This window comes from Falco rusticolus, chromosome 18 (assembly GCF_015220075.1).
Source record: "Falco rusticolus isolate bFalRus1 chromosome 18, bFalRus1.pri, whole genome shotgun sequence".
In the NCBI taxonomy this organism is placed as follows: Eukaryota; Metazoa; Chordata; class Aves; order Falconiformes; family Falconidae; genus Falco; species Falco rusticolus.
This window is the reverse complement of record NC_051204.1, coordinates 3,916,847-3,933,537: the sequence shown is the minus strand read 5'-3', so window position 1 is coordinate 3,933,537 and position 16,691 is coordinate 3,916,847. Positions and strand designations below refer to the sequence as shown.

Below are 16,691 nucleotides of genomic sequence, written 5' to 3'. Positions count from 1 at the left end.
CCCGGGGCCGGGGGGGGGCAACCCCCCGGGGGTCCCAGGGCCGAGCTGCGGGGCTTTGGCCGTGGGGGGAGGGGGCATAGGGCAGCGGCCCTTTAAGCCCGGGCATGATGGGATGTGTAGTCCGAGGGGGGGGGGGGGGGGAACTGGGTGCGAGGGCTGCTGGGAAGGCGGTGGGGTGGGACGTGGGACGGGCGGGTTGAGGGGCTGTGGGGTGGGACCCCCGCCGCCCTCCCCAGTGACCCCGCCGCGCCCCCAGCCCACGCCACCACCCACGGCCCCACGGAAGGGTCCGGTCACAGCCCCACAGCCCCCCCCCCAGCCTCACACCCTCCGGGGCAAGGGGCAGAGCCCCCCAGCCGGGAGGGGCACCCCAGGGTGCAGAGCTGCCCCCTGCCCCGTGGGCACCGTCCCCGGCTCCCCTGGGTGCTGTCCCCGACCCCCGTGGGCACCCCAGTGTCACAGCATCCCCGTGGGTGCCATCCCCAGATCCCCTGGGTGCTGTCCCCAACCCCTGTGGGCACCCCACCATCACAGCATCCCTGTGGGCACTGTCCCCTCCTCCCCTGGGTGCTGTCCCCATCCCCCGTGTGCACCGTCACCCTTGGTGTTGTCCCCAGCTCCCCGTGGGCACCGTCCCCGGCTCCCCTGGGTGCTGTCCCCGACCCCCGTGGGCACCATCACCCTTGGCCCTGTCACTGCATCCCTGTGGGTGCTGTCCCCAGCCCCCATGGGCACATGCCCACCCTGTGACAGGCACTGTCCCCAGGCCTCTGTGGGCACCAATTCCGGCTCTCCTGGGTGCTGTCCCTGACCCCGTGGGCACCCAGTTGTCACTGTCACAGCACCCCCACAGGCACTGTCCCCCATCCCCGTGGGCACCATCTCCGCCCTGCCACGGGCATCATGCCCGGGCCTGTGTGTGCCCCCTTTGGGTGCAGCCCCCAACCCTGTGTGTGCCGCCCCATCCCCACTGTCACCATCACAGCACCCCTGTGGGTGCTGTCCTCAGCTCCCTGTGGGTGCCATCCCCAGCTTCCCTCAGTGCTGTCCCCAACCCCCGTAGGGTCCCCAGCTCCCCTGGGTGCTGTCCCCAACCCCTGTGGGCATAGTTCTCACCTCCCATGGGTGCTGCCCTCAACTCCCGCGGGGACCCCACTGTCACAGCATCGCTGTGGGCACCATCCCCAGCTCCCCTGGGTGCTGTCCCCAACCCCTGTGGACACTGTCACCTGCTCCCCTGGGGGTGCTGTCCCTGACCCCCGTGGGCACAGTCCCCACCTCCCCTGGGTGCTGCCCCCACCTCCCGTGGGCACCCCACTGTCACCATCACAGCACACCCCCCCCCATCCCCAGCTCCCCTGGGTGCTGTCCCCAACCCCCGTGGGCACCATCCCCAGCTCCCCTGGGCACTGCACCCCCCTCCCGTGGGACCCCCACTGCCACCACCACAGCACCACCACCACCCCCCATCCCATCTCCCCGCGGGCACCACCCCGCGCCCCCCCACGCACCACTTCCACCGGGCCACGGCCACCGCGTGTGCCCCCCTCCCCCGCACCCCCCGGTGTCCCCACGCGTGGGGCGGGCGCGGCGGGTGCAGGGAGCGGCTGCGGCCGGCGGAGGGGGCTGCGGCCGCGGCGGAGCGGGCGGCGGGCGGCGCGGCGGGGGCCGGGGGAGGAGCCAGGCGCCGTCGTTGGCCGCCGCCGCTGCGCCCCGCTCCGCTCCGCTCCGCGCCCCGCTCCGCGCCCGCCGCCGCCGCCGCCGCCCAGGTACGGCCCGAGCGGGCCCCGCCGCAGCCCCGGTGTTCGCCGCCGGCCGCGGCCCCCCCCCGCCTGAGCCCGGCCGCAGTTCGGGGCGTGCAGGGGGTGGGGGGGGGGGCGGGGGGGTCGGGGCGGGGGGGGGCGGCCGGCCGGGAGCCGCGGGGAGCCCCCGGCCCGAGCGCGCACCGGGAGGAAAAACACGGGTAAATATCTTCCTTGGAAAAATCCGGGCGTTTGGTGTGGGGCGGGGGGGGGGGTCGACGCGGGGGAAAGGGGGCCTTGGGGGGCTCTGCCCCCCCCCGCCTCCTCCGAGCGTTGCTGCAGCGCGGGGCTGCCCACCGCCCGCCACGCCACGACCCGAGCGGGGGGGCCCGCAGCGCGCCCTCCCCCCCCCGCCCGCAGCCGTGGCCCCCCGGCCCCGCGGCGCTGCGTGGCCGTGGCGTGGCGGCGTGGCGGGGCCGTGGGCCCGGGCCGTGGCGGCGGCGTGGCTCTGCGGGGACGGTGGCCGCGGCGGGGCCGTGCCGTGGGCAGGTCGCGGGGCCGTGCCGTGGGCAGGCCGTGGCCCCGTCGCGGGGGGGGGGAGGTGGTCCGTGGCCGTGCCCCGTGGCCGTCCCCGCCCGCTCCCGCTGCTGGCAGCGGCGGCAGGAATGCCTGCGATTTTTTTTATTTATTTTTTTAATTTTTTTTATTATATTTTTTTCTGCGCCGGGAGCAGAGCGCGGGGGGAGCTGGGGGGGGGGGGGGCGGTTCGGCCGCACCCGGTTGGGGCGGGGGCAGCGGGGGGCGTCCCCGGCGCGTGGAGGGGGTGGGGGGGGGGGGGGGCTCCAGCTCCGCACCCCCGGGCTGCCCCCGCCAAGCGGGGCGCGGGGCGTGGCGGGGGTCCCCTCCCCACGCCGGCCCGCGGTCCCGCGGGGGGGAGGGGGGAGGGCGGACCGTCGCGTCCCCCCCTCTCCAGCCCAACCCCGGGGGATGGGGGGGACCGAATCCTGCCCGGGGTGCGGCGGTCCCGGTGCCGCCGGCGTGGCGCGGGCTGCGGGCCCGGCCCGGGCTGCGGTGCGTCCTCCCGTGCGAACCGGGGAAACTGAGGCAGGGCGGCCGGGCGTCGCGGCCAAGGTCACCCCGGGGCCGGCCGGCCCTGCCCGGGCCTCCGGCTCGACCTCCTCGGCGGCCCGGCCCCGCGGCGGCCCCGGCCCGACCTTCAGCCGCCGCGGCCGCCGTGACCCCCGCGCCGCGGGGCCGGCACCGGCAGCGGGGGGGGGCCGGGGCTGCACCTCACCCCGCCTGACCTCCGCCGGCCCCCGGGACCCCCGAGGCTCCGGTGGGGCGTAGGGGGCCGTGGCCGCCGTTGGGCGCGGGCAGGCCCCGGTGGAACCGGTTTGGGGGGGCTCCCCCGCCCGGGGGTCTTGGCGCAGGGTGGGGGCGCGGCGCATCCCCCCCCCCCTTCGGCGCTGCTGTGCGGCTGCGTGTGTGTCTCCCCCCCCCCCCCCCGCAGGGCTCGCATCGCCGGTACAACCTCGGGATCAGAGGGGGGTGGTCCCGGGGGAGGGTCCCCGCCTGACACCCCCCACCCGGCCGCGGCCGTGACCTTCGCGGGGCCGCGGCGTGGCAGCCCCGCGGGTGGGGGTCTCGGGAGCGGGGGGGGGGGGCAACGGAGCGGGGAGCCCGGTGCGGGCGCTAAGGGCTCCGCACCCCCGGGAACCCGCACCCCCGGCCCCCCCCGGGGGGCGGCGGCTCCAGGAAGCGGCGCCCCCCCGCTCCGCTCCGCTCCCCGCCTTTCCCGGGGCAGGACCGCGGCCGCCGGCAAAGCCTGAAGCTGCGGCGGGACCGGGTCGAGCCCCCCGGGGGTCCCAGCCCGCGCCCCCCCCCGGCCCCGCCGGACCCCGCGCAGCCGCCGGTGCGCGGTGGAGCGCGGGGGCGGGGCCGGACGCCTGGGTCCCCTCCGGGGGGGGGGCAGGAGGAGGGGGGGGATGCGGTGAAGGCGAAGGCGGGCGCGGGCAGGACGCCCGGGGCCCCGCTCAGGCTGGATGCAGCCGGGGGGCGCAGCAGGCCCCCCCCCCCCCCCCGCCCGGGGCGCGGTCACATGGTGGTGGCTCCAGCACTGCGGACCCTCGTCCTGGCCCATCCAGGCAGGGGCTGGTGGTCGTGGGGACACTGCAGGGACCGTCCCCCGTGTCCCCTCTCTGGGTGGGACGAGCACCCCGGTGCCGGTTCCCACGTCCCGCTGTGGGCGCTGACCCCGGGCACCTCGTGGGGAGGTGATGGCTGCGTCCCCTGCCCCTGCCAGTGGGGCCCCCCAGGGAGGGAACCCAGGAGCCGTCCCCGTCCCCGTCCCAACGCACGTGAACTGGAGCCCCCGATTTAGAAACGTCCCCATCGCTGTGCCAAGCTCCAGGTGCTGAGAATAGCTCCCTGGCGTCCCGGCACAGCCTCCCTGGTGACAGGGGCACCCCGCAGGGCTGGGGCCCTGGGGGCACCCCGCAGGGCTGGGGACCCACAGCCCCCCCAGCGAGCTGAGACCGTGGGTGCTCAGCACATGCCAGGCACCCAGGGCTGGGTGTCCTTCAGGGCCAGGAGGAGAAGGGACACAGGGATCCGGCCGCATCCTGCTGCACCGGCACAGGGGGCACGGTGCTGGGGGAAGCGTCACCGTGGCTCTTCCTAAGTTGTGCTGGTGGCCCAGTGGGCTGGGGAAACTGAGGCACGGCTGAAAGCGGCCAAGCAGGGTGGGGGGAGCGGAGCCAGGGCTGTCACCTCATCCCGCACGCTTGGGTGCCGTGGGAAGGAGCAGCCAGCAAAGCCTCAGTTGGGCTTAACAGCACCAGGAGTCCCTTGGGGTTCATGGTGGCCACGGGGCCAGGTGGAGGTCAGGCTCGTGGCACAGGTCCCCACAGTGGCGACACTGGTCACGTCGGAGGTGCGAGGCCACGGCGGCCCGTGGGTGCCTGGTCAGAGCCGGGGCAGGTCACCGTCCCGGTGGCCACCTGCTTTTGCTTGGGTGGTGGCTTCGCCGAGCTGTGGGCGCGGACCCGGGCTGAGCCAGGCAGTGCCGTGGCACAGACTGGCCCCCACGTGCGTGGGGAGGGGACAGCACGCAGGTCCCCCGTGGCACAGGGTGGGCTGCCCTGATGTCAGGCCCATGGCATCCCCAGTGCTGGGGCTGCCCAGCTGCTGCACATGCCTGGGATTCCTGCAGCCTCCCAGCACGATGGCCCCACCACGCTTTGCCACGCATGCCCCACGGTGCCGGGCATCCCCACAGCACCGGGCATCCCACGGCACCGGGCACAGGGAGCCTGGCAGCGGCAGAGGTGTGGGATGGGCGCATGGCACCGGGCACAGGCACGTGTGTGGCACCAGGCACAGCCACACACATGGGCACCGGCGTGTGCTGGGTGCTGCCAGCCGTGCCACGGCAGGTGCCGCCACGCCTGGCTGCGCTCCCCCGGCACGGTCCTGCCAGCCTGCGTAGCCGGGATTCCTGGGGCTGGGGCACAGCGGTGCCACCCCGCTGCCACCGTGCCACCGGGCATCGCGTGTGGGGGGCTGGCAGGTGTGGGGGCTGGTGGGTCTGCCCGTGGAGCCCTGCCCCCCGCCTGTGCTAATCACGCTAATTGGCACCCTGGCTAAAGCGCTTAGGCCCTCACTGCCCTGACCCAGCCGGCAGCTGGGCGGGGGGAGGGGGCACCTGGGACCCCTGGAGCCCATCTGTCCCGGGGGGGCAGGGACACCAATGGGTGTCCCTGTGGGGCATCCCTGGTACCCAGCACCCGTGTCTGGCTGCATAGATGTGGCTGGTGCCTTTGCAGAGGGGTGTCCCCCAGGCTGTGGTCCCCATCCTGGGGGGTCCCCAGGGGTGGCAGCTCTGGGTAGTGGGGTGCTGGGTGCCCCCGTGGGGTGAGGTGGCTCCCGCCACCGGCCCAGCCCTGGACTTTGCCCCCAGGTTGTTTTCCGTCTCCTGCAACCACCCGACTCAGCAGAAACGCTCCCCTGGGCGTGGGGCTGGGCTGGGGGGGGGAGAGCACAGGGTGGGGGCCCCACCGGCTGCCACCCCACTCCCACCCAGCCCTGCAAGGTGGGGACGCAGGGGTTGGGGTGCCAGGGAGCAGCAGGGAGGGGGGGAGGCTGAGACCTGACTGCGCTCATCGCAGGTGTCGCAGGAGGAGGAGGAGGACGAAGGCCACCTCCCATGTTTGTCTGTCTGGGATTCCTCGAGTGACAGTTCCTGGAGCGGCACCACGGGCACAGCCGGGTGCTGGGTGCCGGTGATCCCGGGGGTGGCGGCGGGGATGCCAGCTGGCGTGGGCAGCCCTGAGGCTTTAGCCCTCAGCCCCTCTAACGCCACACCGCTCGCCAGCGGGGAAACTGAGGCAGCGGTGGCCGAGCCCACCCCGTGCCAGCGTTCGGCAGCCCCCGTGCCCCGGCCCGTGCCCACTCACCCCTGGTGGCGATGCCCCCCCCAGCCTCACACATGCCCTGAACGGGCGTGTGGGGTCCCGGGGGAAGGGGGGGTGGGGGGCGGCGGGGGGGCTGGTGCCCGGCGGGGCCGTGCAGCCCTGGCGCGCTGCCAGTGCCTATACTTGGAAGTCTCCGCGCGCCGTTCCCATATGGAACAAACATTTGCTGCAGCCCCCGGCCGCGCCGCCCTGGCTCTATAGGTACTGCTGGTGGCCGGCCCCAAAGCCTGGCCTGGAGCTGTGCTGGGGAGCCCCCTGCCCCCCCCCCCCCCCCCCGGCCCCCAGATCCCCCAAAATCCCCCCAGGGTGGGGAGCAGACCGTGGGGTGTGCAGCAGTGCCTTGGTTTCCCTGCAGAGATGGGCAGGCGGTGGCCCCCGCTGGGGCATGTTGCTGGGGGGGTGGGGGGTGGGGGTGTCCGTGGGAACCCATCACACGAGCCTCCCCCCCCCCCCCCCCCCGCATCACACGTGCGCCCATCTCACAGCTGTGCAGGGTGCTGCCACGCACCCATGGGTGCAGCATCCCTCACCCCCATCCCAGCGCTGCCCGGGCATCCCCGGCTGGAGGGGGGCCAGGGGGCCAGGCGGGGGTGCCCTGTGGCGTGGGGGTGCCGGGGGGGGCCCTGGGCGCAGCCAAGTCCCGGCCACTGTGTTTTAAATCCGCCGGAGGAATTTCTGCTGCGGCCAAGACAAACGTGACCTACTTTCTGCCTGTCCCCGCACGGAGCGGAGGAGCCCGAGGCCTGGGCACAGCGCCCGGCACAGCCCCACGCCCCCCCCCCCCCCAGCACGGGCTGGGGGCCCCCTGCACCCCCCCGCTGGGGCAGGTCACCAGGGGTTCACTGGGGGTGCTGGCAAGCAGGGCCCCCCCATCTCGCTGGGGTGTTGCGGTGCGCAGGGTGGGTGCTGGGCACCCGTGGGGACATGGAACCTTGGGGGGGGGGGGGGGTCTGCTGGGGTTGTGCCTTGGTTTCCCCGTTGGGGGGGGGGTGCAGCAGTGGGGGGGCTGGGGGTGCCCCCAGTGCTGCCTGTGCCCTGGCCCCGCCACACAGTGTCTTTGCTGCAGGAGAGCTCGCAGAGGAGGGATCACCCAGCACCCCCGGCCCCCCCGGTGCCCCCCACCCTGTAAGTCTCCCCCCCACCAGCACGGGGCAGGGGTGGGGGGACCCTGCATGCGGGGGGTGTGGTGGGGGGCCCCTGCGTGTGGCAAGTGCATCAGGGCTCAGCCTGACCCCAGGCACGGCATCCGTGGGGGGCTCCCCTGGGAAGGGGGGGGGGGGCTGTGCTCTGCACCCCCCGCCCGAGGCTCCCCCCACTGCTTGAGGGGGGCCCCCCAGCCCTCCCCCACGGCTGGGTGCAGCATCCGCTGCCCCCCCCCCCACCCCCCCCCGCGTGTGCTTGTGTTTCCCTACACACTCTCACGCAGCCTTGCACACCTGTGTGCACAGCCTTGCACGCGTGTGCACAGCCTTGCACACACGTGTGCACAGCCTTGCACACCCGTGCCCGCTCCTGCCCAGCCGTGCATGCTCTCGCCCAGCTCCGCGTGCCGTTGCACACACCCTGCAGGCCGTCGCTCACTCCACGGGTTCTTGCACGTCCCTCGTGCTCCTGCCCAGCCCCGTGCGCCGTCGCACGCTCTCCCCCAGCCCTGCACACCCTTGCACGCTTTCCCACGCGTTCGTGCATTCCTGGTGCGCTCTCGCCCAGGCTTGCACCGTGGCACAAGCTCCCAGGCCCGCCCCCCCCCCCCCCCCCCCCCGGGGGTCCGTGCTCAGCGCGGTTTGTCTTGGCAGGATCCGGCCCGGGATGGTGCGCGGAGCTGAGCACTGAGGCGGGCGCCATGGGGCGCGCGTCGTAGCCCCCCGCCGTGGCCCCCCCGCGCGTGGCACCGGTGGCGGAGCCCACTCGGTCGGTGCTGAGCGCTCCTTGATGGAATTGCGGTGAATGGAACAGAAGCCCAGCACCCTGGACCCGCTGTCGGAGCCAGAGGACACCCGGTGAGCCCCTCTGTGGCCCCTCTGTCCCCAGTGTCGCTGTGCCCCGTGTGTCCCCAGGTGTCCCTGTACATGCTAATGCCCTGGGAGTGCCCCCAGTGTCCCCATGCCTGGTGCATCCCTGTGCCCCAAGTGTCCCCATGCCCAGTGTGTCCCCATGGATCCCTGCGTGCTTGTGTGTCCCCATGCCTGGTACATCCCTGTGCCCAGTGTGTCCCAAGTGTCCCCATGCCCAGTGTGTCCCCATGGATCCCTGTGTGCTTCTGTGTGTGTCCATGCCCCACGTGTCCCCAAGTGTCTCCATGCCTGGTGCATCCCTGTGGCCCATGTCTCCCCATGCTCTGTGTGTCCCTGTGGATCTGTGCGTGCTTGTGTGTCCATGCCCCGTGTGTCCCAATGCCTGCTGCATCCTTGTGCCCCACATGTCCCTATGCCCTGCGTGTCCCAGGTGTCCCCATGCCCAGTGTGTCCCCATGGGTCCCTGCATGCTGCTATGTGTGTCCATGCCCCGCATGTCCCCAGGTGTCCCCATGCCTGGTGCATCCCCATGCCCACTGTGTCCCTATGCCGTGCACGGCTGTGTACGTGTCCATCGCCCATGTGTCCTCATGCCCCGGGTGTCCCCAAGTGTATTCATGTCTGGTGCATCCCTGTGCCTGGTGTGTCCCCATCCTAGTGTGTCCCCGTGGATCCCTGCATGGTTGTGTATGTGTCCATGTGTCCCAGTGTGTCCTCATGGATCCTTGTGTGGTCATGTATGTGTCCATGCCCCAGGAGTCCCCATGTCCCCATACATCCCTATGCTTGGGGTGTCCCCGTGGATCCCTGTGTGGTCATGTATGTGTCCCCATGCCCTGGGTGTCCCCATGCCCTGGGTGTCGCCATCGATCCCTGTGTGGGCCTGTATGTGTCCCTGCCCATGGTGTCTCCATGCCTTGGGTGTCCCCAGGTCCGCACACATCCTCATGCCTGGGGTGTCCCCATGCCCTGGGTGTCCCCATGGATCCCTGTGTGGTCATGTATGTGTCCCTGCCCCAGGTGTCCCCATGCCCTGGGTGTCCCCGTGGATCCCTGCGTGGTCATGTGTGTGTCCCTGCCCCAGGTGTCCCCATGCCCTGGGTGTCCCCATGGATCCCTGTGTGGTCATGTATGTGTCCCTGCCCCACGCATCCCCATGTCCCCACGCATCCCCATGTCCCCACGCATCCCCATGTCCCCACGCATCCCCATGTCCCGGGTGTCCCCATGTCTCTGTGCATCTCCACGCCCCAGGTGTCCCCATGGATCCCCGTGTGCCCATGTATGTGTCCCTGCCCCAGGTGTCCCCGTGCCCCCCCCCCCCCCGCCCTGTGTCCCCCCCGTGTCCCCACCCGTGCCCGTGCCCCCCCTGCCGCCCCCCGCTGCCGGGGCCCCTCGCGCCCTGCCCGGGGCTATTTCGGGCGGTGGCGGTGCCGTGCCCGGGGGCCGCCCCGGGGTCACCTTGGGCTGGAGCCGCCCCCCCCCCCCCCCCGCCCCCCCCCCCCCCCCCCCCCCCCGCAGGTGCCCATCCCCGGGGCGTCGGGCCCCCCCGGCCGGCCGGGCCTGGCGGCTCCGCCAATGGGCTGGGGCCGGGCGGGCGAGGCGCGGACCCCCGCCGGCCGCCATTGGCTGAGCCCCTGTGACGTCACTTCCCCGCTGAGCCAAAAGGACATTTTGTCTTTGACTGTAAATGAGCCCCTCCCCCACCCCACCCCTCCCCCACCCGCTCCCCTCCCCCCCTTTCCCTCCCCCCCCCCCTTCCTCGCCCCTCCCCCAGCCGCCACCCCTTCCCTTCCCCTCCCCCCGCCGCCACCCTTCCCCTCCCCCCTCCTCCCCAGCCCCCTCCCCGGGCGGTGCCGAGGCCCCGGGTGGGGGTCCCCAGGGCCCCGGTCCCAGCTCGCACCCATGGGTCCGCACCCACGCGTGGCACTGCCCTGCCCAGCCCCCCCCGGGTGCGGGGTGCCCACCTCCTAGCTGGGGGGGGGGGGGGCTTGGGGAGGCCTGGGGGGAGCTTGGGGGCCGTGGGGCACCGTCCCAGCCTGGCCCCCTCCCGCAGGTGGCTGATGGCAAGCGCAAAAGAAAGAGCAGCCATGTTTGGTGAAGACCAGCATGTCAGGTACGGGCTCCCCCCCGGACCCCCCGGCACTGCCGGCACCCTGGGGTCCCCCGCACCCCATGTTCCTGCTGATCCCACAGGGTCCCTTGGCACCCCCACGTCCCTGCTGGGCACCCCAGGTCCCCCAGGCACCCCGTGTCCCTTCTGGCACCCCAGGGTCCCTTGGACACTCCCACGTCCTTGCCAGCACCCCAAGACCGTGGGCACCCCGTGTCCTTGTTATGTTCCCCAGGGTCCCACGGGCACCCCGACATCACTGCTGGGCACCCCAGGGTCCCCTGGGAAGCCCCATGTCCCTCCTGGCACCCCTGTTCCTGCTGAGTCGCCCAGGGTCCCTTGGGCACCCCAATGTCACTGCTGGCCACCCCAGGGTCCCCCGGGCACCCCATGTCCTTGCCAGGCACCCCAGGGTCCCTGGGGGACCCCATGTTCCTGCCAGACCCCCCAGGGTCCCCTGGCCCCCCAGCACCCCACATCCCTGCTGGGTCCCACAGTGTCCCCAGCACCCCACGTCCCTGCCAGGACCCCCAGCACCCTGTCTCTCAGGGTGCCTGTCCCCCCCCCGTGCCCTGGGGCCGTGGGTCGGGCCGTGGCGGCGCTATCGGGGCCAGCAGCACCCTGGGGTGGGAGATAAGGGGGGCCCGGCCAGGCGCTGCCCCCCAGCCCTGCCCCATTCCCCAGCGGGGAGCGGCCGGCACGGCCAGATCCTGCCGGGCAGGAGGAGGGCTGCGCCTCCCCGCTCGAGGAGGGGCAGAGCACCCAGGGGCCCCCATCCGGCACACACGTGGCACCAGGGTGGGCTTTTGGGACCCCAATCCTGGGTTTGCTCCATGCCGGGGGTGGGCGGGGAGCCCGGGGTGTTGGGGGGACCCCTCCATGTATTGTGGGTGCCTCAGTTTCCCTGTGAGCTGGTGATGGGGGGGGGGGGGGGGGCTTGGGGGGCTGGTCCCCAGGCTGGGAGGCTGGGGGACCCGGACAATAGCGGGGACAGTGGTCCATTGTGTGCCGGGGGGGACAGGGACGCTCCCCCCCTGCAGCCGGCTCCTGCCGGATAATGGGAGCTTTATTGCTGCGGGGGGCTCGGGCAGCCCCCCCCACCCCCAGCCCCCCAGCCTTTAACCCTTCCCATGCCGGGGCTGCCTGCAGTGGGGCAGGGGGCAGATGGGGCTGCAGGGGGAAACTGAGGCAGGGAGGGGATGCAGCGGGGGTCCCTGACACCAGCACCCACCCCCCCCAGGGTACATCCCTAGTTACCTGGACAAAGATGACAGTGCGTGGTGTGCGGGGACAAAGCCACCGGCTACCACTACCGCTGCATCACCTGCGAGGGCTGCAAGGTGAGAGGGCAAGTGCGGGCAGGGGGTCACGGGGGCTCACCGGGGCTCACCGCGTCACCCCCCACCCCTGCTATCCCTAGGGCTTTTTCCGTCGGACCATCCAGAAGAACCTGCACCCCACCTACTCCTGCAAGTACGATGGCTGCTGCGTCATCGCAAGATCACCCGCAACCAGTGCCAGCTCTGCCGCTTCAAGAAATGCATCTCCGTGGGCATGGCCATGGGACCGTGAGTGCTGGGGGGGGCACCCACTGCTGCCACGGGGGTGGGTTGGGGTCCCGGCACGGCTGGGGTGCTGTGGGGTGCAGCGTGGTGCCCGTGCCGGAGCAGGCACAGGGGTGCCACGCCGCAGCCGTGGGGTGGGATACATTCTGTGTGGGGCTGGAAGGGGGGTGCTGGCTGATGGCGGGGGGCCCGGCAGTGGTGCTGGATGATTCGAAGCGGGTAGCGAAGCGGAAGCTGATCGAGGAGAACCGGGAGCGGCGGAAGGAGGAGATGATCAAGTCGCTGCAGCATCGCCCCAACCCCAGCGCGGAGGAGTGGGAGCTGATCCACGTGGTGACAGAAGCCCACCGCAGCACCAACGCCCAGGGCAGCCACTGGAAGCAGAAGCGGAAATTCCTGGTGAGGGCATGGGGTGGGGGGAGCCCACTGGCACCCTGGCCACCACCCCGGCCCCCCCCCCCCCCCGCCCGGTGTCAGCTGAGCACCCCCCAGCTCGGTGCACATGGCGGGCAGCGTGCACGGTGCCTCCGCACCAGGGGGGCGGTCGGTGCTGGGGCTTTGGGACTCGCCCGTGTCCTTGAGCTTGTCACCCCCAGAAGGGTTAAGGGGTGAGCGGTGACCGAAGGGGACAGCTGCGGGTGGCCCTGTCCCTGTCCCCCGCTGGCACACAGCTCCCTCTCCTGGCTGCTGCCCCGCGCCCAGCCCTGCCTCGGTTTCCCCCTGCCGTGATGGGGTGCTGGGGGGGGGGGGGAAACATGGTCACAGCGCAGCCCCCAACCCCGCCATCCATCCCCCCAGCCCGAGGACATCGGCCAGTCACCCATGGCCTCCATGCCTGATGGGGACAAAGTCGACCTGGAGGCGTTCAGCGAGTTTACAAAAATCATCACCCCGGCCATCACCTGCGTGGTCGACTTTGCCAAAAAACTGCCCATGTTTTCGGAGGTAAGGGGGGTCCAGGGGAGGCGGGGGGGGCGGGGCTGCAGCGGTCCCCCTGCTGATGCTGTCACCCCCCCGCCCCTCCCTGCAGCTGCCTTGCGAAGACCAGATCATCCTGCTGAAGGGCTGCTGCATGGAGATCATGTCGCTGCGGGCGGCTGTGCGCTACGACCCCGAGAGCGAGACGCTGACGCTCAGCGGGGAGATGGCCGTCAAGCGCGAGCAGCTCAAGAACGGCGGCCTCGGCGTCGTCTCCGATGCCATTTTCGACCTGGGCAAGTCCCTCTCTGCCTTCAACCTGGACGACACCGAGGTGGCCCTGCTCCAGGCTGTGCTGCTCATGTCCTCAGGTAGCGACATCAGTGTCCGCGCCCAGGGATGCTGGGGTGCGGAACGGGGTGGGCACCCAATGCCTGGGGAGCCATAAGGTGCATGGGTGGGCACCCTGATGCCCAGAATCTTCAGCATCCTGAGGGTGCGTTGGGGGGGCACCCCGATGCCTGGAGCCCCCGGCATCCTGGGGGTGCATTGGACAGGCACCCCAATGCTCGGAGCCCTTGGCATCCTGGGGGCATATTCACCAGGTGCCCCGATGCCCAGAGCCCCCGCCATCCTGGGGGTGCGTTGGGTGGGCACCCCAATGCCATGAGCCCCTGGCTCTGGGTGTGCATTGGGTGGCACCCCGATGCCCGAATCTTCAGCATCCTGAGGGTGCGTTGAGTGGGCACCCCAATGTCCAGAGTCCCTGGCATCCTGGGGTGTGTTGGGGGGACCCCAATGCCCAGAATCTTCAGCACCCTGGGGGGTGTTGGGGGCACCCCGATGCCCGGAGCCCCCAGCATCCTGGGGGTGCGTTGGGTGGGCACCTGGGGAAACTGTGCCCCACTGGCTCTGGGGGGATATGGGGTGGGCACGCCAATGCCGGGGTGCATGGGGTTGGGCACCTGGATGCTGTGAGTCCTCGGAGGTGGGCACGGCTGGGAGCTCCCCGGTGCACTCAAACACCCACTGCCCTAGAGGCTGGGGGGCACGGAGGGGCCCCAAATGCCCCTGGGAGCTGTGCCAGGCCATACTGGGGGAATGTGGGGAGAGCACCCTCATTCCCGTGTGCTGGGGACTGTGCTGGGCTGAAAGGGGTGCAAAAGTAGGCACCCCAATCCCCGTGCCCGGGAGTATGGAGTGGGCACCGCAATCCCTAACGCTGCAGCCTGGGGGTGCAGAGGGTGGGCACCCCAGTCCCAGTGCCCAGGAGCACAGGGTCAGCACCCTAATCCCAGTGCCCTGGAGCCTGAGGGTGCAAGGGTGGGCACCCCAATCCCTAACGCTGCAGCCTGGGGGTGCAGGGGGTGGGCACCCCAGTCCCGGTGCCCAGGAGCACAGGGTCAGCACCCTAATCCCAGTGCCCTGGAGCCTGGGGTGCAAGGGTGGGCACCCTAATCCCTAACGCTGCAGCCTGGGGGTGCAGGGTGGCACCCCAGTCCCAGTGCCCAGGACACAGGGTCAGCACCCTAATCCCAGTGCCCTGGAGCTGAGGGTGCAAGGGTGGCACCCCAATCCCTAACGCTGCAGCCTGGGGGTGCAGGTGGGGCACCCCAGTCCCGTGCCCAGGAGCACAGGGTCAGCACCCTAATCCCATGCCCTGGAGCCTGGGTGCAAGGGTGGGCACCCTAATCCCTAACTGCAGCCTGGGGGTGCAGGGGGTGGGCACCCCAGTCCCAGTGCCCAGGACACAGGGTCAGCACCCTAATCCCAGGCCTGGAGATGGGGGTGCAAGGGTGGGCACCCCAATCCCTAACGCTGCAGCTGGGGGTGCAGAGGTGGGCCACCCCAGCACCCAGTGCCATGAGCTGGTGTGGGCACCCTAATCCAGTGCCAGCAGCCGGGGTGGGTGCAAGGTGGGCCACCCCAGTCCCCAGTGCCCCAAGAATGGGGGGGCACCCCAATCCCTAACGCTGCAGCCTAGGGGTGCAAGGTGGGCACCCCACCACCCCGTGCCCAGGATGAGCCCTCGATGCCCTGGGAGCCATGCCAGGCTGCAGAGGGTTACAGGGTGGGCCCCAACACCACGGGGGGGGGGACACGGGTGCGCAGCCTTGGCGGGAGGGTGATCCCCCTCCTGGACGTGGATTCCTTGTTCCGCAGACCGGACGGGGCGATCTGCGTGGAGAAGATCGAGAAGTGCCAGGAGACGTACCTGCTGGCCTTCGAGCACTACATCAACTACGCGCAAAACAACATTCCCCAATCTGGCCAAGCTGCTGATGAAGGTGACGGATCTGCGGATGATCGGCGACCTGCCACGCCAGCCGCTTCTGCACCTGAAGGTGGAGTGTCCCCACGAGCTCTTCCCCCCCTCTTCCTCGAGGTCTCGAGGACCAGGAGGTGTAGGGCTGCCCACCACCCCCAGTGCCCCCCCCACCCCGCCCCAGCTCTGCCCCCCTCCACCACCCCCTACATTTTTCTTATCCCTGCCCCACCCCCTCCAGGGGCGAGGCGGGGGATGCTGCGCCAGGTGGGGGGGTTCCCGCTGCGCCCCCCGCCGCCGCCCCCCCGCCAGGACTGACGAAATTTGTTTGTTTGCACAGGAAGGCCCCATGGTCGAGCGTTTCCTTATTGTCCTTCTCTTCTTAGATTATTATTTTTTAAGCATTTATTTCCCTCCCTGAGAGGCTAAAATATTAAACTAACTGCACTTTGGAAGGAGAGAGGAGGAGGAGGAGGAGAAGCGAGGAGAGGAGGGGGCTCTGGGCTGCACAGGGAGAGGCTGCCCCGGCCGGGGGGGGCCCGTGGCCACATGCACTTTTGGCGGGCAGCGGGGGCGGAGGGGGGGTTGGGGCCAGGACCCCCATAGCGGGGTGGGGGGCACCGGGGGGGCATGGCGGTGGCAGGGGGGACCCAGCCTAAAGGGGGCAGGGTGGTGGGTACCCCAGCCCGCCAGCCTCTGGGTCTGCCCGGCTGGGGTTGTGCCCCCCACCCCCCCTCCCAGATTTGGGGCCAGATTCGGGGCTTTGGTTTTTCTCTCTTTTTTTGGGCTGAGAGGAGACGATTTTGTGCCAAGCGCCGGCGGACACTGGGGCGCTGCGGGACACGGGGGGCGTCGTGGGGACACTCTGCGGCTGCCCCACCCCCCCACCTTTTCGTTGTCTTTTTTTTTTTTTTTTCTTTTTTTTTTTTGTTTTACCTCGTCCTCGGTTTATTTGTCGTGTCCGTCAAGGAGTTGCAAAGGCCCCGGAGGTGCCGGCGAGGGGAGGGGGCAGCGGGTGCCCCCCCAGGACCCCACATGTCCCCCACTGCACTACTGCCCTGGCCCCTCAGCAGCAGCACTTCGGGGGGCTGCACCCCCCAACCGCTCCCCTGCTCCCGGGGGGGGCCCGGTGGCGGCAGGGGCGGTAGGGGGGCTGGGGGGGTGCGGGGGGCCCAGCTCAGTGGGGGGCAGGGCTGGCGGGGGCACCGGGAATGGTTTTATCACCTTTTTCCCCCCCCGAGTTTAGGTTTGTGAATTTTTCTACCTCAGGCGGAGGCCGAGGGGGGGTTCGGGCCGGGGGGTGGCCGGCCAGGCAGGCAGCCTGCCGGGGCCAACCACCTAAGCTAATAATTATATATATCTAATATATATAAAAATAATTTTGTAATTAAAAAAAAAATCTTTTACGGGTCGTTTAAAAGCAAGAAATCCCAACACGAGACACTTCCCCACCCACCCCCGGGCACAGGGGCCGGCTGGGCTCCCCACCACAGCCCAGCCCCCCCCCCACCCTGGGGGTCATGTCCAGGGGTCCCGCCAGACCCCTGCAGCCAGGTCAGGGGGTGCAGTGGGCTGTGGCATGGCAGGGCTGTGGCAGCAT

At 71.0% G+C, this 16,691-nt stretch overlaps 1 protein-coding gene across 1 annotated transcript; it reads left to right on the top strand.

The window, feature by feature from the left end:
* Positions 1-7,161: 7,161 nt before the first annotated feature.
* Positions 7,162-15,543, top strand: LOC119158927 (thyroid hormone receptor alpha-like). The gene is given in 13 exon segments (XM_037411402.1): positions 7,162-7,339; positions 8,011-8,217; positions 10,288-10,316; positions 10,319-10,345; positions 11,583-11,609; positions 11,612-11,682; positions 11,763-11,835; positions 11,838-11,909; positions 12,104-12,306; positions 12,706-12,852; positions 12,938-13,204; positions 14,996-15,090; positions 15,092-15,543. Coding segments are annotated over 12 exon segments (1,488 nt in total). The 5' UTR covers positions 7,162-7,339; positions 8,011-8,161; the 3' UTR covers positions 15,513-15,543.
* Positions 15,544-16,691: the final 1,148 nt, after the last annotated feature.